Here is an 18,862-nt window from a genome sequence, read left to right on the forward strand (position 1 = left end):
TACAATAGAGCTGTCCACTTTAGCTGAGTGGAAGATAGCTCACCTGGGAGCACTTGAGACTAGTTTTGCCTTACCTCAGACTTCTGTAAATTAATACATACCCCTCTTTTTACTTATACTGCGGGAAGCTTCCACACACCTGTGCACAAATAGAAAACACAATATATACATTAAACTTAGAAAAAAATACTAAAATGCCATTGATTTCTAGGTTGTCCAGTGCATCCTAATCATGGAAACATGATTCGTTGGTTCTTCAGAAATCGTCCCGTTGAGGAAGTTAACGACTTGGTATATAGAGCCTTGGTTGGGGGACGTATCCTAGAGGTGAACACTGTGTCTGGTCAATTTGCTGGACAATACAGATGTCAGACTTCAACTACTGTAAAACCATTGTCTGTTTGGGTAAATGTCAAGAAGGAAGGTTTGTTGAAAATTCTATGACAAATTCTTACTTTTTAATAATATTTCTTCCTAATGTTTTGAGAATTTTATAGCTCTATTGCAGGGGTTGGCAACCTCTGGCACGCGGCTTGCCAGGATAAGCATCTGGTGGGCCGGGCCAGTTTGTTTACCTGCCGCGTCAGCAGGTTCGGCCGATTGCGGCTCCCACTGGCCGTGATTCGCTGCCCAGGCCAATGGAGGTGACAGGAAGCTGCGCCCAGCACATCCCTCACCCGCGCCAGTAGGAGCTGCAGTCAGCTGAACCTGCCGACGCGGCATGTAAACAAACTGGCCCGGCCCACCAAGGTGCTTACCCTAGCAAGCCGCATGCCAGAGGTTGCTGACCCCTGGTCTATTATTTCTTATTTTTACACATAAAGTATCAAGTCCCCAGTTCTGTAAACACTAATATGTATACTCAATTTTATGTATGTGAGTAGTTCCCTTTCAGTCAGTTAAAGTTAAGCAGGTGCATACATGTTTGCAGGATCAAGGCCTTGAATTTTATGTGAAAGCTCATTTTATTCATTTATTTTATAATATGTTATCAAGAACCTAATTCAGTGACTTGATATGTTACAGATATTAAATCAGGCCAATCATACACAAACTTCTGCTTCAACAGGCCATATATATTATCATCGTGATAGTATATCTGACTAACAAAATGGTCTTTGGGATAAAGATTGAAAATATTAGATGCTTTAGAATGTGTATGAAAAGTTATTAATTATAATATTAACATTTCATTGGTATTACAATGTTAAATCTATTCCAGTGGTTGCCCTTAAATTTACCAGTTTACCTTTAATAAATAGATAGGGTAACCTCAGTATTGGCAGTTATACTGTACTACTCTGTATTTACTATAGGTCATACCTGGAAAGTACTGCAGCTATCAAGGCAATGTTAATTTTAATTTTTTAAGAGTAGCCAATAAGGCCCTGATCCTGCATTGTGATATGTTCATGTACAGAGCCCCATTAGCTTCATTTGGCTGCACAGTGTAAGAATGGGGCCTGAGAGAGAGAGATACCTTACATATGTGCTTCCAGGAGAGTAGACCCCATCTGCAAACACTTTATTGTGAAGTTCATAAGCCTTCAATGTGCCCTATAATTCATTCATAACAAATAATAAGAGTAGGGGGTGTGATTTTGAAAAGTGCCTAAGAAAGCTATGTACCCAAGTTCCATTTAAAGTTTCAGAGTTAGGCACCTGCCTTCCTTAGACATTTTTTGAAATTCTCACCCAATAATTCAATATCAGGAGAATTCTAAAGGGATTTTAAAATCAAATGTTTTTGAAAATTGGAAGCAGTTATTTATCATATATCTCATGTACAAGGCCTTATATTTTCAGTTTTTACTGATTTTTTTTAACCAAAAAACCCCAGGCTTTACAAAAGCTATTATACATATTTTTACCAATTTTCACCTGAATTTTGGACCACTCAAGAACATGAGAATACTGATTATGTTAAAAAAAAATCCAGTACATTACATTAAGTAGAGGTATGTGTATATGTAGGCATACATATGTATACGTCAGTGCTTAGCTCTTCAAAATAAGAAGGTCTGGAACTCACCAGACCTGGCGCCCTGCTCCAGAAGGAAAGATGGTGGCTCTATAACCTGAGCAGTCCAAGTAATTCCTGGCTTCCATCTCTCCTTCTAGAGTGGGCTTGAAAGCAGAAGAGGTGGAGAAGGCAGTGTGAGATGGCACCCTTGCCTCCTCCACCTCTTCCATTTCTAGGCCTGCTCTGAAATGAAGGAGAGATGGCAGGTCGGTTATCTGGGCTGCACAGGTTACCAGTCCGCCATCTTTCCCTCTGGAGTCGGGAGCCAAGTCTGGGGATCCCTGGGTCCACCCAGGTTTTCAAGCTGCTGTCTCTCATTCTGGAGTGGGAAGCTGGGTTAGAAGTACTCTTACTTTTCTCCATTTGTTGCTGTTTTGTTGTCCTCTGGTCCCCTAATAATTCTGATATTTATGCAGAAAACTGTGAAGTTACTTTTTGCACTGATTTTCACCTGTTTATAAATTTTTATTATGAACACTGATAAATCCCTGAGGAATTTTAAACAACATAAAAATCGAAAATAAAGGGCCTTCCTCATATTTTACAGATAGCAATATGATTTGGCTTACTGTTTATTGACAAAAGATCAACAGAAGATATAATGTGGGATCCTGCAATCCTTTGCTTTGATAAGCATGAGTAGTCCAATGACTGCCACCGGACTATGTATGTGAGTGAGGACTACTTTAGTATGTAAGGGCTTGCAGGATCAGAGCCAGAGTTATCTGATTACTGCAGTGTAGTAATTTTGTATCCATGGTCAAAATATGGCCTACTGATGACAAAGCTGAACTTAAAAGTAAAGTGAAGTATTAATTTATTAAATCTATTAGAAAAATAATATGGAGATATACCTATCTCATAGAACTGGAAGGGACCCTGAAAGGTCATTGAGTCCAGCCCCCTGCCTTCACTAGCAGGACCACGTACTGATTTTGCCCCAGATCCCTCAATGGCCCCCTCAAGGACTGAACTCTCAACCTTGGGTTTAGCAGGCCGATGCTCAAACCACTGAGTGATTCCTGTCCCCGTTACAAGGAGGGTCTCACTCTATGAGTGTGTAAGTCATTGAAGCTAGTGGAGTTCTGCATATAGATCTAGTTAAGTATATGGCATCTGTTGTCTTTTATCTGCCTGCACCTTGTTTGTTTACCAATACATTTCATATTGATATTGGTCAGTATTTTTACTGGGGATTTTTTTCCAATCATGAGCTTTGATTTTGAGAATTGCACATGTAGATGGTTCATCATTTATATATCCAAACCTTTTTAAAAATGCAAGGAATTCTTTGGTGGTTTTTGTACAGTAGGCAGCAGCGGCTCCAGGTACCAGCGCTCCAAGTGCGTGCTGGGGGCGGCAAGCCGCGAGGGGTGCCCTGCTGGTCCCTGCGAGGGTGGCAGTCAGGCAGCTTTTGGCAGCTTGCCTGCGGGAGGTCCGCCGGTCCTGTGGCTTCGTCGACAATTTTGCTGTGGTTACACCGAAGCCGCGGGACCAGGGACCTCCTGCAGCCAAGCTCCCGCAGGCTGCCTGACTGCCGTGCTTGGGGTGGCAAAAAAGCTAGAGCCTCCCCTGACAGTAGGCATACTGAGGACACTGCTGCACCATGGCATCATAGTTAAACAAACAATACAGTTTCTCCATCACTATTGCAGCCAGTAAATTTGACTATTTCTGCTTTGATATTATTTTAAGAAACCCAAAAGTAATTAGGAAACACTGAAAAACAATAAGTTAAAGAATTCAGCATGTGCTGTAGGATTGAGGCTGTGGACACAGCTGGTAGCTATCAATTATTCTTGGTTATTACAGAAAAATCTGACTCCTTCTGTAATCACATAAAAATCTGTCAACATTGCATAGTACTTCGTCTTTTACCAAGTGTCAAAAACAAAGGGGCGGGAGGTAGTGTGTGGAAAGGAAATCATTTGGAATTGTGACCAATATAAGGTCTATGGCTGTTGGAGATGACCAGCCTTTAACATAGTGGGTTCTTTTAAAAAAAAAAAAAATTCTCTTTCATCTTGCCAGATGCCTTAGTGGCTAATTATTTATGCATTAGGTGCATTTTCTATAGTTTATACCAGGCAAGATTCTCTTAAATCTTGAAATTATGCAAGGAGTCTGGAGTAATAAGATCCATACAGAATAGGCTCTTTAAAGAACAAGAAGAAACATGGAGAGCATTATTTACAGTTTCCTTTTTTAATGCTCACTGTATAAAGAATGCTAAGAAAGCCTTTAAAGAGATTCATCAGTTCTGACTGTGAGCAAATTCTGTCCTTCTGCACACACACTGATCCTATTGACTTCCTTGGGAGTTTCATATGCTTACCTGAAGGCAGAATTTGACCTTACATGTTAGACAGGAACTAAGATTTTTTTCCGCAAGGAGCATGGTAGCTATCTATCTTACAGAAACTGCTGTATCACAAATACATTTACTACACAATTACTATCTATAATGGTTTCTCACTCTAATTTTCATTTGCATTTCTTCTTCTACTGACAGACTATAAATGGGAATATGCTGAGTGGAGTCCTTGCTCTGCTACCTGTGGGAATTCAGGAACCCACTTCAGAAGGCTGCAGTGTGTGAATTCCGAAGAACAAAAAGTGAATGAATCATTATGTGAAGACCATCAGAAGCCGGTGGTTAGTTATCAGTCCTGCAACATACATGACTGCCCTGCCAGGTAAATCCCTTCCTGTTGTGTTTCGATCTGTGTTAATACTTCCTTTTAAAATATGCTCATGAACCCCTGACATTGTTTCCATGTGTTCTACTGTGACTCTGAAATATACTAGCTTTTGTGCAGTGATGCATCCTAAGGCAAGGGAGATGTGAAGAGCTGCCACCAGCAATTACAGGAATAATAATTCTTCTAGAGACAGGGCAGCATTCAGTCAGAATTTTAAGCAACTTGATATTGGAACAGCATGGTTCAGAGCTCTACATTTCAAAGTACCTAGCAGAGTGGGGGTCATTTTTAACACCGAAGTGGACTCTCAAGATGGAACAGTTTATATTTGTGGATTAGATGGTAAAAGCCGTGTAAAACATAGTTGCTTAAGGAAGTGTTAATGGTAATAAATCAAACACCTGAAATATCCATATACTTGCATATTACTTTTAGATATAGATATAGTTTGGCCATGCATCCTGTCTTAGATAGTCTTGAGACCTTCCCAAAATTTCTGCCAGTTTCCAAGTGGAATGGGGACATCCCCAGGGCTGGCTAATCTGTCCATGACATAGATTGTGTCTAGCACTGCTTGGGTTCACAAGGTGTTTGGAAGAGAGTGGTGCAAGGCGTTCTTTCTCTTCCTTGTGCACTTGCACAGGAGCCAGAGTCTTGGTGTTTGCACTTGCAGAGGACAAAGTTAGAGTGTATTTAGCATCAGCAGTGGTGCTAAACAGCGAAGTTTGCCATGGACCATTGTTGCACACTGGCTAGCAGAACAGGGTTGATGCAGAGGGGGAATATGTACTGTAACTGCTTATCTGTATGATCTACCTGTCGTCTTTCTGTAGGATCTATCACAATAGTATCTCAGCCTTTCAGACTGTGTTGCAGCTCCCTTTCTGGCATGCAGTTCCTCACCAATCTTGTTGGCCTTCTGGCTAAGTCAACTAGAATGCCTCTGGGAACTGCTCTTGGGACAACATGTCTGTGCATGTGATGCAGACACACCAAAAGCTTTAGCTGTAACTGCCAAGAACTCAACTCAAGTTTTAACACTCACTTCTCACTGCTTGTGAGGAACTTTCTTCCCTGTCAAAGTTCTGTTCCCAGCCTGCAGCAGAGACAGTTGCTGCCACATGAATACAAGCACTCTGCATCTCCTGTCAGGAAAGGGCATCTCCTAACTGCCAGCAATGTGAAATTCATGAGGGAGAGAAAACTCATCCACGTGTTGGAGTTGCTGGTCATTGGAAAATTGTTGGAGGGAAATGTTAAGTCATTAAGTGACATTGTGGAAGTACAATTGCCAGTACAGGTCTGTCGCAACTTACATGCATTTAACATGTGCGATTTCAGCTTTACGCTGAAGGGCCGGAGTCCAGGGGGTGTGTGTCCTCAAGTGGAAGAGATGTGGCCTCAAGATTTAAAGGTCCTGGGGCACCAGCTGTGGCTGGGAGTCCCAGGGCCTTTAAGTCACTCAGGGGGCTCCCAGCTGCAAAGGCGGCTGGTAGCCCCTGAGGCGAACTAAAGGGCCCGAGGCTCCAGCCACCGTGAAGCTCAGGGCCCTTTAAATGCCAGCCCCAGCCTTGCTGTCAAAGCTGCAGGCCGGCATTTAAAGGGCTCCTCCGGGCTCCCTGCCGCCGTGGGGAGCCCGGAGGAGCCCTTTAAATGCCTCCCCAGTCCTGCCGCCGGAGCTGTGGGACGGATTTAAAAGGCTCGGGGATATAATTTTCAGTATACGCGGTTTTTGCTTTATGCAATAACCGCAGAACGGAACCCCCGCATATGATAAGACTTGCCTGTGTGTTCTAAAACCTTTGTATTCTAAATATATAAAAAACCAAAACATAGCAATAGATAAATAGAAGAAGAAATGTATTTATATTTCAATATTGGCAGCCAAAAAACAGATCGCTCTAAATTGTGAGTCTGAACTCAAGCCATCCTATAGCAAGTGAATTTCCTGCCGATGGAAAAATAGCAATAGTAATCTGAAGGAGTTTGAGAAGCATGGACTCCACTGCAGGCTTTCTTCTGAAATCAGGCCAGTCAACTCAGGTGAAAGAAAGGAGAGAGTAATGTAAATACTTGGGGCATTAATGCTCCTCTAAGGAGAATTCCAAATACATACGTAGTGAACTTGGCATACAGCTTGGCAAACTGTATTAAACTGATCCAAGAGCAATTGCATCAAAAGTCTCACAGTTAATTCATATGACAACATATACTAATACCTAAGTTGCCTCTGACCTAAAATATTCACTGAAGTGCTTTAACTTACTGTTTTACTTGTATTGTGTATTTTGCATAGAATTATTAGAATTTTAGAATATATCTATTAATATGCATATAGTTAATTAGAATTAGAATTTTGCATGTGTTTGCATGAATTGAAATGTTTGTTTCCCTATCTACAGTACTTAATTTTTTCTATATTTATATTGGTATTTTGTATTGGAGAAGAATGAAAATATTTGAGTATATTTCCTTAATAAAAACATTTCCTTTTATAAAAGAACCCCCTGTCACTTACATAAAGAGGGCCTGCTGATCTCTAAGAAATGGGTCTTGCAGCAGCTGCTAGTGACTGGCACAAACTCTTCCTTTTCCTGTTGCCTCCAGTATGGTCACTCACCAGGGAAGGGGAGTAGAAAGCATTTGAACCTTCAAGTCCATTCCCCACATAAGTGGCCTGTGCACTGCTGTTAACCCACTGTGCTCCTCCCAGGATGACTCATAGAAGTATATGGAATTTAAATGTAAAGCAAAAGTCATAGGCACTGATTCAGCAAAGCATTTCAGCATATGCTTATCTTTAAGCTCATGCTGAGACTTCAGCATATGCTTAGCATATGATAAGTACTTGCTGAACTGGGGCCTGACTGACTTATTGTACAAACACTGTAAATTTGTAAATTTGTAAATTTGAAAGAAAACTGAAATGAAGCAAAGAACAGGTGTCCCATGCTTAAAGGCAGTAATCCATCCTGAGTGGACAAACTACTTGGCCACAAGGGAACTAGATAATTGCTGATTAGAATAGCATATCCCTCCTATTTTCACAATTATGCTACCTGTAATTTCCCAATCCCTATTTTTAGGTTGGATTTAGAAAAATATTAAATAGAATAAATTGAACCACCTCTTGCTTCTTCGGTTGTGCCTCTTGTTCCTAGCTGTTCAGATAAACACTAAATTATTCAACATATCATCGATAGAAAAATGTTCAGGTCAGTCCTTTATATAACAAGCTCTTTACCGAGCAAATTTTGGTGACCTGTGACACCTGTTACTTTAATTACATTTGGATCACTACATGTCATCTTATAATATAAGCTGTGAAAGAGAGGGTCTGTTATCAGTTCTGGAAGAATCTCTTAGATTCATAGATTTTTTTAAGCCAGAAGGGACCATTATGATCAATGGTGGATTCTCTGTAACTTGAAGTCTTTAAACCATGATTTGAGGACTTCAATAACTCAGCCAGAGGTTAGGAGTCTATCAGAGGAGTGGGTGGATGAGGTTCTGTGGCCTGCAATGTGCAGGAGGTAAGACTAGATGATCATGATGGTCCCTTCTAACCTTAAAGTCTATGAGTAATCATGTAGCCTGACATCCAGGGTAATACAGGCCAAAGAAATTCGCCAACAGTTTCTGCATAAAGTCCATAACTTCTGTATGGCATATTTTCTTAAAAGGATGTCTTCTGAAAATCATTCCTATCAGTCCTGGCTCAGAAGAAACATTGCTTAGGAGGTCATAATACTGGCTCATATTTTTCTTATGTTAAGGAGCTGACTTTAGGCAAACGTCTATAACTTGCAGCTACGATAGTAAGTTCCTGTGGTTTTTATTTTTAGAGAATTTGCTGTGATATACTATTGTGTTTGCATTACTTTCCTATTTACTACCTGTTTATCTTACATCCTCAGATGGGTAACTAGTCCATGGTCTGAGTGCTCTGCTTCTTGTGGTAATGGATTTCGCCGACGACAAGTAACTTGTCAACAAGCAAAAGCAAATGGCACTACATTGATGTTGTCACCAGATGCCTGTGTCAACAAGGATAGTCCACTGGGAAAGAAAATGTGCACAGTTCATTCATGTACAGAGTGGATGATTCAGTCGTGGGGACAGGTAATCTACCCTTTGAAAATCTTGTTGGGAAACTCACTGTAAATACAGCTATGTCATCATACTGCAACCTTCAAATTAATGTTCTGACCTCCATGCCTGGTAGTTCTGTTCCTGTTGGAAATCTTTGTAGATATTTCTTCATATTACAGTAGTTAATATTATTTGTTTTGTACCTAGAAGGCCTTAATTGGCATTAGGGTCTGTTGTGCTAGGTGCTGTCCACAGGCATTTAGGAAGAGCCGGAAAGATGTAGTTAATGTTAGCTTTCAGACAATGTTTTACAAGTCTTGGCTCCTTTATTTTGCTATGTCTAGAAGTTTATTTGATCAAAGAAAAGATATTCTGTGGAGATGTAGGCTGGGTATATGCACGTTTTATCTGACAAGTGAGTCCTGCACAGAAAACAAAACATATGCTTTGAATGCCTAACGTTAGCATCACTTTATTTTACAACCTAGTCCATATTTCTCTCCCTCCCTCCCCAATACTGGTACAGTGCTTTTATTGCACTTGTACTGGAACCGAAACTATATCTGTGAAAAGGCAGGTGTGTGGATGTGTTTTAACAGTAGATGACGCAATATTTTAACAAGTGGAATTGTGCTTTTTACTTTCATGTTACAAATTGCAATAGCTTTTGAATTTATGATGTTTTTTTCAAGAGGACTGGTATAGTGTTTACTACTTGACCTTAATAAACATTTCAGAAACATTTCCCTGAATATTCATGCAAATAAAATGGATTTGAGTTCAGCTATGATTATTTCCCTTTAATGTTCATCTTCAGCAGCTCTTTTAACAAAGGCATTTACCAGAAGAACTTGCTTGAAGAAATGGTTAATTTAAGTGAGTTTTAGAAACTATTTGTAAAACACAGATTTTGAACTTGCACATGCAAATATTCATACTGAAAGCCTGATTCTAAGTGATACATATAACCAATCATGAAACAGATTCTGTTCCATGTGCCCAATCAAAATTAACAAATACAGTTTGAATTTTAAATATCAAATACTCATGAGAAACTGCTTATGAGCAATATACAGACCAAGAATTATTGGCAAATAATTTCAAGTAATAAATTCAAAAGCTTTTCATGGACAAGTCACAAACAAACAAAAAAAAGGATACTTAGGCAAATTATGTTTTCACTGTGAATTATTTTCTTAGCTCTGTTTACTATAGTACAACAAAGAAACATTTTAATGAACCATGCACTAATATCAAAACAAGCAGGTAACTTACATTTTATGTGGACATACATAAAGATTATATTTGCTAACAAGATTTTTTTAAAATTTATTTTTAGTGTTCTGGTCGCTGTGTAGGCCATGCTGTGGGTTTACAGCACCGTCACATTATATGTCAACATCGCAATGGATCTCTTGTTCCAGACTCTTATTGTGCTGAAAGAAAAAGGTACGAAGTTTGAAGCAGTACAGAAACTGTCCTGCTTTAGATAATACTTTTTACTTTATAGTGTCTTTCATCCAATATTTCAGTGCACTTTTATAAACCATGAATTAAGCCAATCCCCCAGGAAATAGGTAATTATTATTATTCCAGTGCTACAGACTGAATAAACTCCAGGCCTAGAGAAGTTAACTGACTTCCTAAGTGTCACTCAGGGTACATCTACACTACCCTCCGGATCGGCGGGCAGCGATCGATCCAGCGAGGATCGATTTCTAGATGCAATAAATCAACTCCTGAGCGCTCTCCCATCGACTCCTGTACTCCAGTGCCATGAGAGGCGCAGGCAGAATCGACGGGAGAGTGACAGCAGTCGACTCACTTTGGTGAAGACACCAAGGTAAGTCAATCTAAGTATGTCGACTTCAGCTACATTATTCAGGTAGCTGAAGTTGCATAACTTAGATCGATCCCCCCAGTGTAGACCAGTGCTCAGTATGTTAGTGGCAAAGCCAGGAATAGAACCATGGAGTCTTGAGTCCTACTCCCATGTTCAAAGCACACTACACAACATTAACCACACAAAGGACAATGTTAGTCCAGGATAGGGAGTAGGGTCCAGAAAAATCTAAGGATGATGGTCAGGAAAGAGAGAGATGAGAGAAAATATAGAATCAAGATGCTTAATTTTAGGTTAGAGATTGTATATGAGGGTTTTTTTAGGCATCACTTGAATTAATTATCACCGTTAGTTGTAACGGAAGCTGAAAAAAATCAGAAATAAAACACCACCCTTTATTATTTTTGAATCCCCCTCATCCTTGCATTAAACCCCTCCCCTGCTGAAAGAGAGGGTAAGGGAAGTACTTGTCAAACACCACAGTACAATCCAAGCCCTACATTCCTCTAGAACAGAAAAGTCATTTGCCTTTTCACTTTTTGATTTCTAAATGGGCCACAGTGTGTGTTTTTGACTTAGAACAACTTAATGACTAAACAGGCCAAGAGAAATGGGGTATTTTTTGCTCTGTGACACACATATATTGTATATGACATATTTTTACCTTTTTTAATATCCTACTGTATGTTTGGGTCCAGTAAAAAATTAAAATTAAATAGGTCTACCTTCTTGTAAAGGCCTGCCGTAGTTTTCTTGTCATTGTTGAATTGGGCCTCTATTGGTAATACTGATCTCAGAGTACTGTGCTGAAGATTAAGTTTTGTAAAATTACAAAGTTCTTCTGGGCATCATAATATGCAGCATATGGATCAATGTGATGTTTTATGAGCACTGAAATAAGGCAGGTGTTTCTTTGAAAGCACACACTATGCTTCCTTTAAGTGTGTGATGCCAAAGCTATACACCATTTTACATTTAGGCCAAGAAATATAAAATTGAATAAAGGTGAGCATATGACTCTGATGATCTGTTCTCCAGAGCTCTGTTCTTTCTAGGCATCCTTTTGTTTTGTTTTTAGCTTCTAAGTAGCTCCCTGTTAAAGGAAAACTACAGCTTTGACATCACAACAAGATCTTCATTCCAGAAGATTGTGTTGGCGTGTGTAGGATTTTTTGGCATGTGCTGAAGTGTTTTACTGAATCAGGGCCTACATAGGGTGGGCATAACCTCAAAAATTGGTAGGACAATTTGCCCAATAATGAGGAATGACTTAAATTGACCTGTAGGAGGAAAAGTTTGTCCCATATGGGATCAAATGTCTAGGTCAGTTTTTCCCAAATTTGGGATGCCGCTTGTGTAGGGAAAGCCCCTGGAAGCGGCGGCCAGTACGTCCCTCAGCCCGCGCCACTTCCCGCCGCCCCCATTGGCCTGGAGCAGTGAACCGTGGCTAGTGGGAGCCGCGATCGGTCGGACCCGCAGATGCAGCAGGTAAACAAACTGGCCCAGCCTGACAGGAGCTTTCCCTACACAAGCAGCGTCCCAAGTTTGGGAAACACTGGTCTAGGTGAATAGGTGAACAGATAATGAAAAGTATGGGAAAAAATGTAATCTGCCCATATACATTTGACTTTTTAGCATGTTTTTAGATTAATTAGACCTGAATCTGTGAATATTTCTCTCATAAAAGTGGTATATAGGGTAATTGTAGCCATGTTGGTCGCAGGATATTAGAGAGACAAGGTGGGTGATGTGATATCCAGTATCTTTTATTGGACCAACTTCTGCTGATGAGAGAGACAAGCTTCATTCAGTAAAAGAAATTACCTCACCCGCCTTGCCCTTCTAAATTGTGAGCATTTTAAAGGCATTTTCACTAAACATTAGGGCTGAAATCTTTGCCCCATAAAGTAAATGTCAAAACTCCCCCTTACTTCAACAGGCCAGGATTTCACCCCAGAAGGTAAAAATGTTTGAGAAGTTTTCGTATCAGTGGGAGGATGCTATTCTGTATTGAAGAGAGTGTTTATGTATAAACGTCTATAGCAGTGGTTCTCAAACTGGAGCCGCCACTCTTGTAGGGAAAGCCCCTCGTGGGCCAGGCCAGTTTGTTTACCTGCCTGGTCCACAAGTTCGGCCGATTGCGGCTCCCACTGGCTGCAGTTCGCCGCTCCAGGCCAATGGGAGCTGCAGGAAGCTGTGGCCAGCAAATCCCTTGTCCTGCGCTGCTTCCCGCAGCCCCCATTGGCCTGGAGTGGCGAACCGCAGCCAGTGGGAGCTGCAATCAGCTGAACCTGTGGACCTGGAAGGTAAACAAACCGGCCCAGCCCACCAGGGACTTTCCCTACACAAGCGGCATCCCAAGTTTGGGAAACACTGATCTATAGCATTCAATATGTTAAATGGTGAATTTATTTTAAAATGGAGTTTTATTTTCTAACTAAAAACTTTCTTGTCAATATTTTGCATTAACACCAACAGTTTCTTCTGTTCCAAGGTAAAGGAGCAGTAATTAAAATAAACTGGGACACATTTCTTCTCATTTTGTGATGACTGATATATAACAAATAACTGTGCTAAGAAGCATCTAGCACAGAAATCTTTAACTATTGTGTGTTTTCTCCACAGATCAGCTGTCAGAAGAAACTGTTCTTCAGAGATGTGTGATGTGTATTGGCGGACAGGTCCATGGAGGCCCTGCAGCGTAGACTGTGGAAGTGGATTCCAGTCACGACGAGTAAACTGTGTGCACAGGAAGAATAATAAACCTGTGGCTGATCAGTACTGTGGGTGGAGGAAGAGACCAGTGACCTGGCAACATTGCAGTGTCACTTCCTGTGGCAGTACGTAAACATTTATTTATATCTGAGCATAGTCTTAGTTTGTAGTAGTTATACTTAGAAAGCAACTCCAAACTGTACCCTAATGATTTTGCAAGCATCTGATTGCACATCAAAGGTAAAGCTATTTTCTCCAACAAACACTTCATTATCCCTGCTATACTTCTCTCCAGTTCTGGAGATATTTGATCACTGTGATATTTAAGAATTAAAAGTACCAGTTAGAATCAGGCATGTTATGGGTTAATCATATACAGGTCTCTTCTACACAGCTGTGCCAGTACAACTCATTTATGAATCTCTGAGCACATTGCTAATTTTACCAAATTGTGGGGTAGTTTTGTGAAATGGACAATAGATAAATGGATATGATGAGATTACCAGTCATTTTATTTGTGACAGCGTTTGAACCCCTGTTGCTAGAGTTGAAATGCTAGCATAGTAACTGTTACCATCAAACTATTGTTTGTGTGAAACTATGATGATTAGTTTTACTATTAATCCCTTATTCATTATAAAGCCTTTTAATGTTTAAATATATTTTTCAGAAGGCGAATGCAAGGATACAACTCACTACTGTACATTTGTAAAACATCTAAAGTTATGCTTAATAGACCTCTACAAACAAAGGTGTTGTCAGTCATGTCAAGAAGTGTAATTCTTCTGTGGAAGTTCATGAGGCTGCAGTGAAGAGATGAGAAAACAGGTTCATTAAATCTAGACTGTTCAAAGAATATACTTGTAAATAAGACAGTAGGCATAATAGTTAAATGGATACATGGGACTGATGAAAAATAGCATTGTAGGTTGATATGCTTGGAGGAAATTTTGCTGGAAGCATACATTGGCCACTTTACTGCAACGGAACTTTAATGTTTTAAACATTTTCATGTCTGGATTAAGAGGAGAATATCATGGCACATCATCTGTAGAATTTCACAGGTCATCATAGTACAATTTTATTGGGGAAAAAGAACATTATCTAAAAAGGACCAGGTAATGCTTACTTCCCTTTACTTATAAGAAAGTCTAAGTCACAAAATCCTTTGAAGAATTTTGGAATGCAGCAACTGATGTCACTTTTTATTTTCATTGTATTATCAAATTTAACAGGATATTTAAATTTATAGAAGCGGTGGCTTGTAGCTATAAAGTTTTTGGCAGTGATTACATTTTCATAAACAGCCTGAGCTTAAACTATGAATAAGGTTCAATCTCCCAGGACAGTATTATTGCGATTAGCTGTCGACTGGATACACAGCAGTACATTTCATTTTTCCTTCCTGTATTTATGTATATGCATTGTAGATGCTGTTATGATTTTCAAAACAGCAATGGATGTGTTTTTGAATAAATGAGGTGTCGTTTTCCTTTGCTCCTATTCTTGTATTCCAGTCTCACTGAAATATGATCAAAGTTGAGGCATGATTAATCTTCTCTACTGATTTTAAATTAGACTCAAGACTTCCTTATACGAGCTGTGAATGAAGTATCACTGTTCTCTTGCACATAGTCAAATGGGGAACTAAAGCCACATGTGCCTGTCCAACTCTTTCCCTTCAATAAATATTTTATATTTTCCAGTCATGGAAAAAAGTAAAAGGAAAGAGTTGTTAAATATGAAGATAAATGTGTAAGAAATCAATCAGGGCCGCCCAGAGGATTCAGGGGGCCTGTGGCAAAGCGGGGAAGCTGCGGCACTTGTACTCACCCGGCGGCGGTCTGGGTCTTCGGCGGCATTTTGGCGGTGGGAGGGCCTTCAGTTGCTCCGTGTCTTTGGCAGCACTGAGGGTCCTCCCGCCGCTGAAATGCCACTGAAGACCTGAGCGACTGAAGGTCCCCCTGCTGCCAAAATGCTTCCGAAGACCTGGACTGCTGCTGGGCCAGGGCTCGTGGGGCCCCTGAGGGGCCCGGGGCCTGGGGCAAAATTGCCCCACTTCCTCCCCCCGCTCTGGGCGGCCTTGAAATCAATTTCCTTCAAGTTGATTTTTCATCATGACCATTATCCATTCAAGTCTTTTGTGTGTGAGTAAATTCTGACCATGACATCCTTAAGTAAATCTTTTTCTGGATGGAAAATTATATGCCTGATAGAGCTCAACATTTTGCTTTACCCCAGAGAAACCTGCACAGGGCTGAAGATGGCATTTTTTTTTCTTTTGCAGCTTCCAACTGTTGCACAAATTGGAAGCCTGAATGCATATCTTGAATTGGACCCTGCATTAGTAGATTACTAGACTGCATTGAATTGTGATTAGTAGGCATGCTGTAAGAACAATTTTAGAAACAGTATCCCTATACCACGGGTTTGCATCACTGAAACTTAGACTAGCACTACTGTGTAGAAAGTGTTCAAAGTGGGCAGTTGTGTCCTTGCTGATTGCAAAGGGAGGATATTCCTGGTCATTACCTTTTTAATCAATAATGGGTCTTGATTGCTTAAGTAGTTTTTTAAATTAAAAGAAAACACTTGTAAAATACTTTTGTATATATTTATTGTCTGATTTTAAAGTGCAATATTTTGTTTTGTACAGTGTGTAATAAAGATTTGGGGACATATATTTTTCTTATTACCAAAATTTCTTATTCATGTTTTTTCTTTGTATTTAAAGTTTTTAAATGTTAACACATAGCACTGCTTTGCTGCTTTTATTTTATTTTTGGTTAAGTATGCATGCTATTTGGAGGCAGTGCTGTAAATGATTGTTATTGCAATTGGCATGACATTCCTCTAGGTTATTTTTACTGTTACTCCAGTAACCAAAGATGGCTAATATTTATCTTCCATTGATATTTCTGAAATAAACTCTACTTTAGTTATTCATCTGCATTATTACACAGAGATTGTTTATTAAGGTCATTTTCATAGAAGCTACGTGGCTGTCACCAGTGTTACGTTACCATTCTGTTCCTTCCCTATTTTTAACTTCTCAAAAATAGCAATATTTCTCTCATTTTGCTGGTTTCTAGACCAGATCTTCAGCCCCACTACACTGCTCTAGAGATGTGATGCAGATGTAAAACTGCCTTACATAGGTAGGAGACTCTTCCAGTACCAAAAAACTCTTGTGAGCAGCTCTATAATACATTCTCACTTTTTCTCTCATTCACACCTTGTAACTCCTGGCGTATGGAACGTGTCTAGGGGGTAGAGGGGAGGAGATAGCCAAAATGCTGCTGTGCGCTAGCAATCCCAGCTGCTAAAACAGCTTCTTGGACGCCAGTGCAGATGGCTGTGAATTAGAACACATCTGAGGCTGCTGTAAATTGCACTGAGCACTGAACTGGTTCCAGAATCAGGATTGCATGTAAACGTGTTCCCTGCTCTGCCGAGGAAATAATGGTGTTCAAAGAGTAATCCTAGATGTTAATAATGAAATACTATACATGGAATCCTATTTTACAGTATCCATTCTGTGCTGCCAACTAGCTCTTTTTCTGAATATCCTTTAGAGATAAGGAATTCTGCATAACTATTATACAGACCATTTTGGTGGCATGGTGTATAAAATGTCTTTTAGAATTGTGATTTAGCCTATTTCAGTAATTTTCTACTTTTTCATCTTTGAATATTGGGGTACTGTAAAATCTTGATTTTAATAGTCAAGAAGAATATTTCACTGGGAATATTAGTATTCCAACTTATTTATTCTGACATTTTTAATACCACTTTGTATAGAGAAGAATTGACATGAAAACTTGAAAATGTCTGTTGCTGTAGGAATCTTTATAATACCATAACTATCTGCAGCACTGTGGGACTGCTGTGCTTTTGATGATGTTATTCCTAGAAGCATCACCTCCAGTATTTTCAATAGTAACATCAGAAAGGCATAGGGTTGCCAACTTCCTAATTGCTGAAAACCAAATAGCCTTGCCCCACCCCTGCCCTGAAGCCCTGCCTCTGCCCCTGAGGCTCCACTCCTGCCCCTTCCTCCCCCTGTCACTCGCTCTCCGCTCCCCTCTCTCCCAGGATTCACCTGCTGCCTGCAGAGCCCAGCTGGGAGAAGCTGATGCAGAGCCTGCCTGCCCAATTGGGGCACAGCGATCAGGCTCTGGCTCGGAAAAGGAGCATAGTTAGCAACAGGGTAGTCAATTATTTTTTGTCAAGATCCACATTTCTGGGTCAAGGTATCATCAAGATCCAGACGCCAGAGAAAACAATAATTAAAAAAATGATGATAAAAAGATTTTGGGGTCCGTTCAAAAGTGTCTTGACAGTCTGGATTTGGCCTGCAGTCTGCTTATTGACTACCCCTGGTTAGCACACTCTGAGCCTTTTAACATTCCCCTTTCTTATTCTTTCTACTTCAATGTACAACTGTATTGAGCTTTTCCTGATGTCACGTAATTGCCTCATTGATTTATAATTAAATTAGAGCCTGGTAACATAGTGAAAATAATGGTGAGATTTTATTGTTTGATTTGATCTGATTTGTGTGATAGTATTTGCATAAACTCAAGGTGGATGTTTCATTACAATTTTTCTGTTTTCAGTGGAGCTAAAGTTAACATAGGTATTTTGACCAGCCACCACAGTCCCAGACTGCACGCCAAGGGGATCTAGTCACCTAGAGTGTTGGGGTTCTTAGGGATTGGCTTGTTTTGGCCTTGTTTTGAAATGGGGTTAGCTTGATTTTTGGCTTGTTGTGAAAGTTGGGTGCTTATTTACCATGTGAAAGTTGGCAACTGTGGTTAATATATTAAGTCAACTATATTAAGATAATATATTCTGAATCTTGACCATAAAAAAAACATATTAAGACCAAAAAAAAACCACCCAGAGGAGAGCAGAGAATTTAGTTCATAATCCAACATGACATCCCCATCACAGAAAATGCTTGTTTACATTTCAGTTACCAGTTTGTGTCAGGGCATTCGTGTGCAAAGGGACAGTTCATTCTCTCCTCTGCCCTGCCTGTGGCACAGACACTCTTCTCTGGGCTCAGACTGCACTCAGTGGGGTGATCTGAGGCCCGAGGGGCCTGCAGTAGGCAGTGAGCAAGATCTGGAGGGTGCAAATGATACTGGGGTTTCCTATTGATAGTGGGTCCCCGCACTAGTGTTATAGCTTCTATGGGTATGGGTCCCTGCCCTTGGGTTAGGGTTCCTATGGGTATGAGTCCCCACCCTAAGGTTAGGATGCCTATTTTAGGGGATTTGGGGCTAGGTTTAAGGTTCCTATGAATAGGGGTCCCGTCCCTAGGCTTAAGGTTCCTATGGACAAGGGACTTGAGGCTTGGGTTAGGGCTCCTAAGGGTCGGTGCCCCACTGTAGGGTTAGAGTTCATGTGGGTATGGGATTTGAGGCTAGGCTTTGGTTTCCTATGGGTAGAGGTCCCGCCTTAGGGCTAGAGTTCCTATGG

At 40.4% G+C, this 18,862-nt stretch overlaps 1 protein-coding gene across 3 annotated transcripts in view; it reads left to right on the plus strand.

The window, feature by feature from the left end:
* ADAMTSL3 (ADAMTS like 3) overlaps positions 1-16,803 on the plus strand; it is a 293,413-nt gene extending 276,610 nt beyond the window's left edge. For 2 of the 3 annotated variants that reach the window (XM_050966618.1, XM_050966619.1), the window contains exons 26-31: positions 212-424; positions 4,536-4,719; positions 8,643-8,847; positions 10,157-10,266; positions 13,286-13,500; positions 14,046-16,802. In XM_050966618.1, the coding sequence (XP_050822575.1) occupies positions 212-424; positions 4,536-4,719; positions 8,643-8,847; positions 10,157-10,266; positions 13,286-13,500; positions 14,046-14,155 (1,037 nt within the window). In that variant the 3' untranslated portion in view covers positions 14,156-16,802. Of the gene's footprint in view, positions 1-211; positions 425-4,535; positions 4,720-8,642; positions 8,848-10,156; positions 10,267-13,285; positions 13,501-14,045 lie in introns of all 3 variants that reach the window. The other variant, XM_050966620.1, reaches the window with a different exon arrangement.
* The last annotated feature ends 2,059 nt before the right edge of the window (positions 16,804-18,862 follow it).

This window comes from Gopherus flavomarginatus, chromosome 9, assembly GCF_025201925.1.
Source record: "Gopherus flavomarginatus isolate rGopFla2 chromosome 9, rGopFla2.mat.asm, whole genome shotgun sequence".
Taxonomy (NCBI): Eukaryota; Metazoa; Chordata; order Testudines; family Testudinidae; genus Gopherus; species Gopherus flavomarginatus.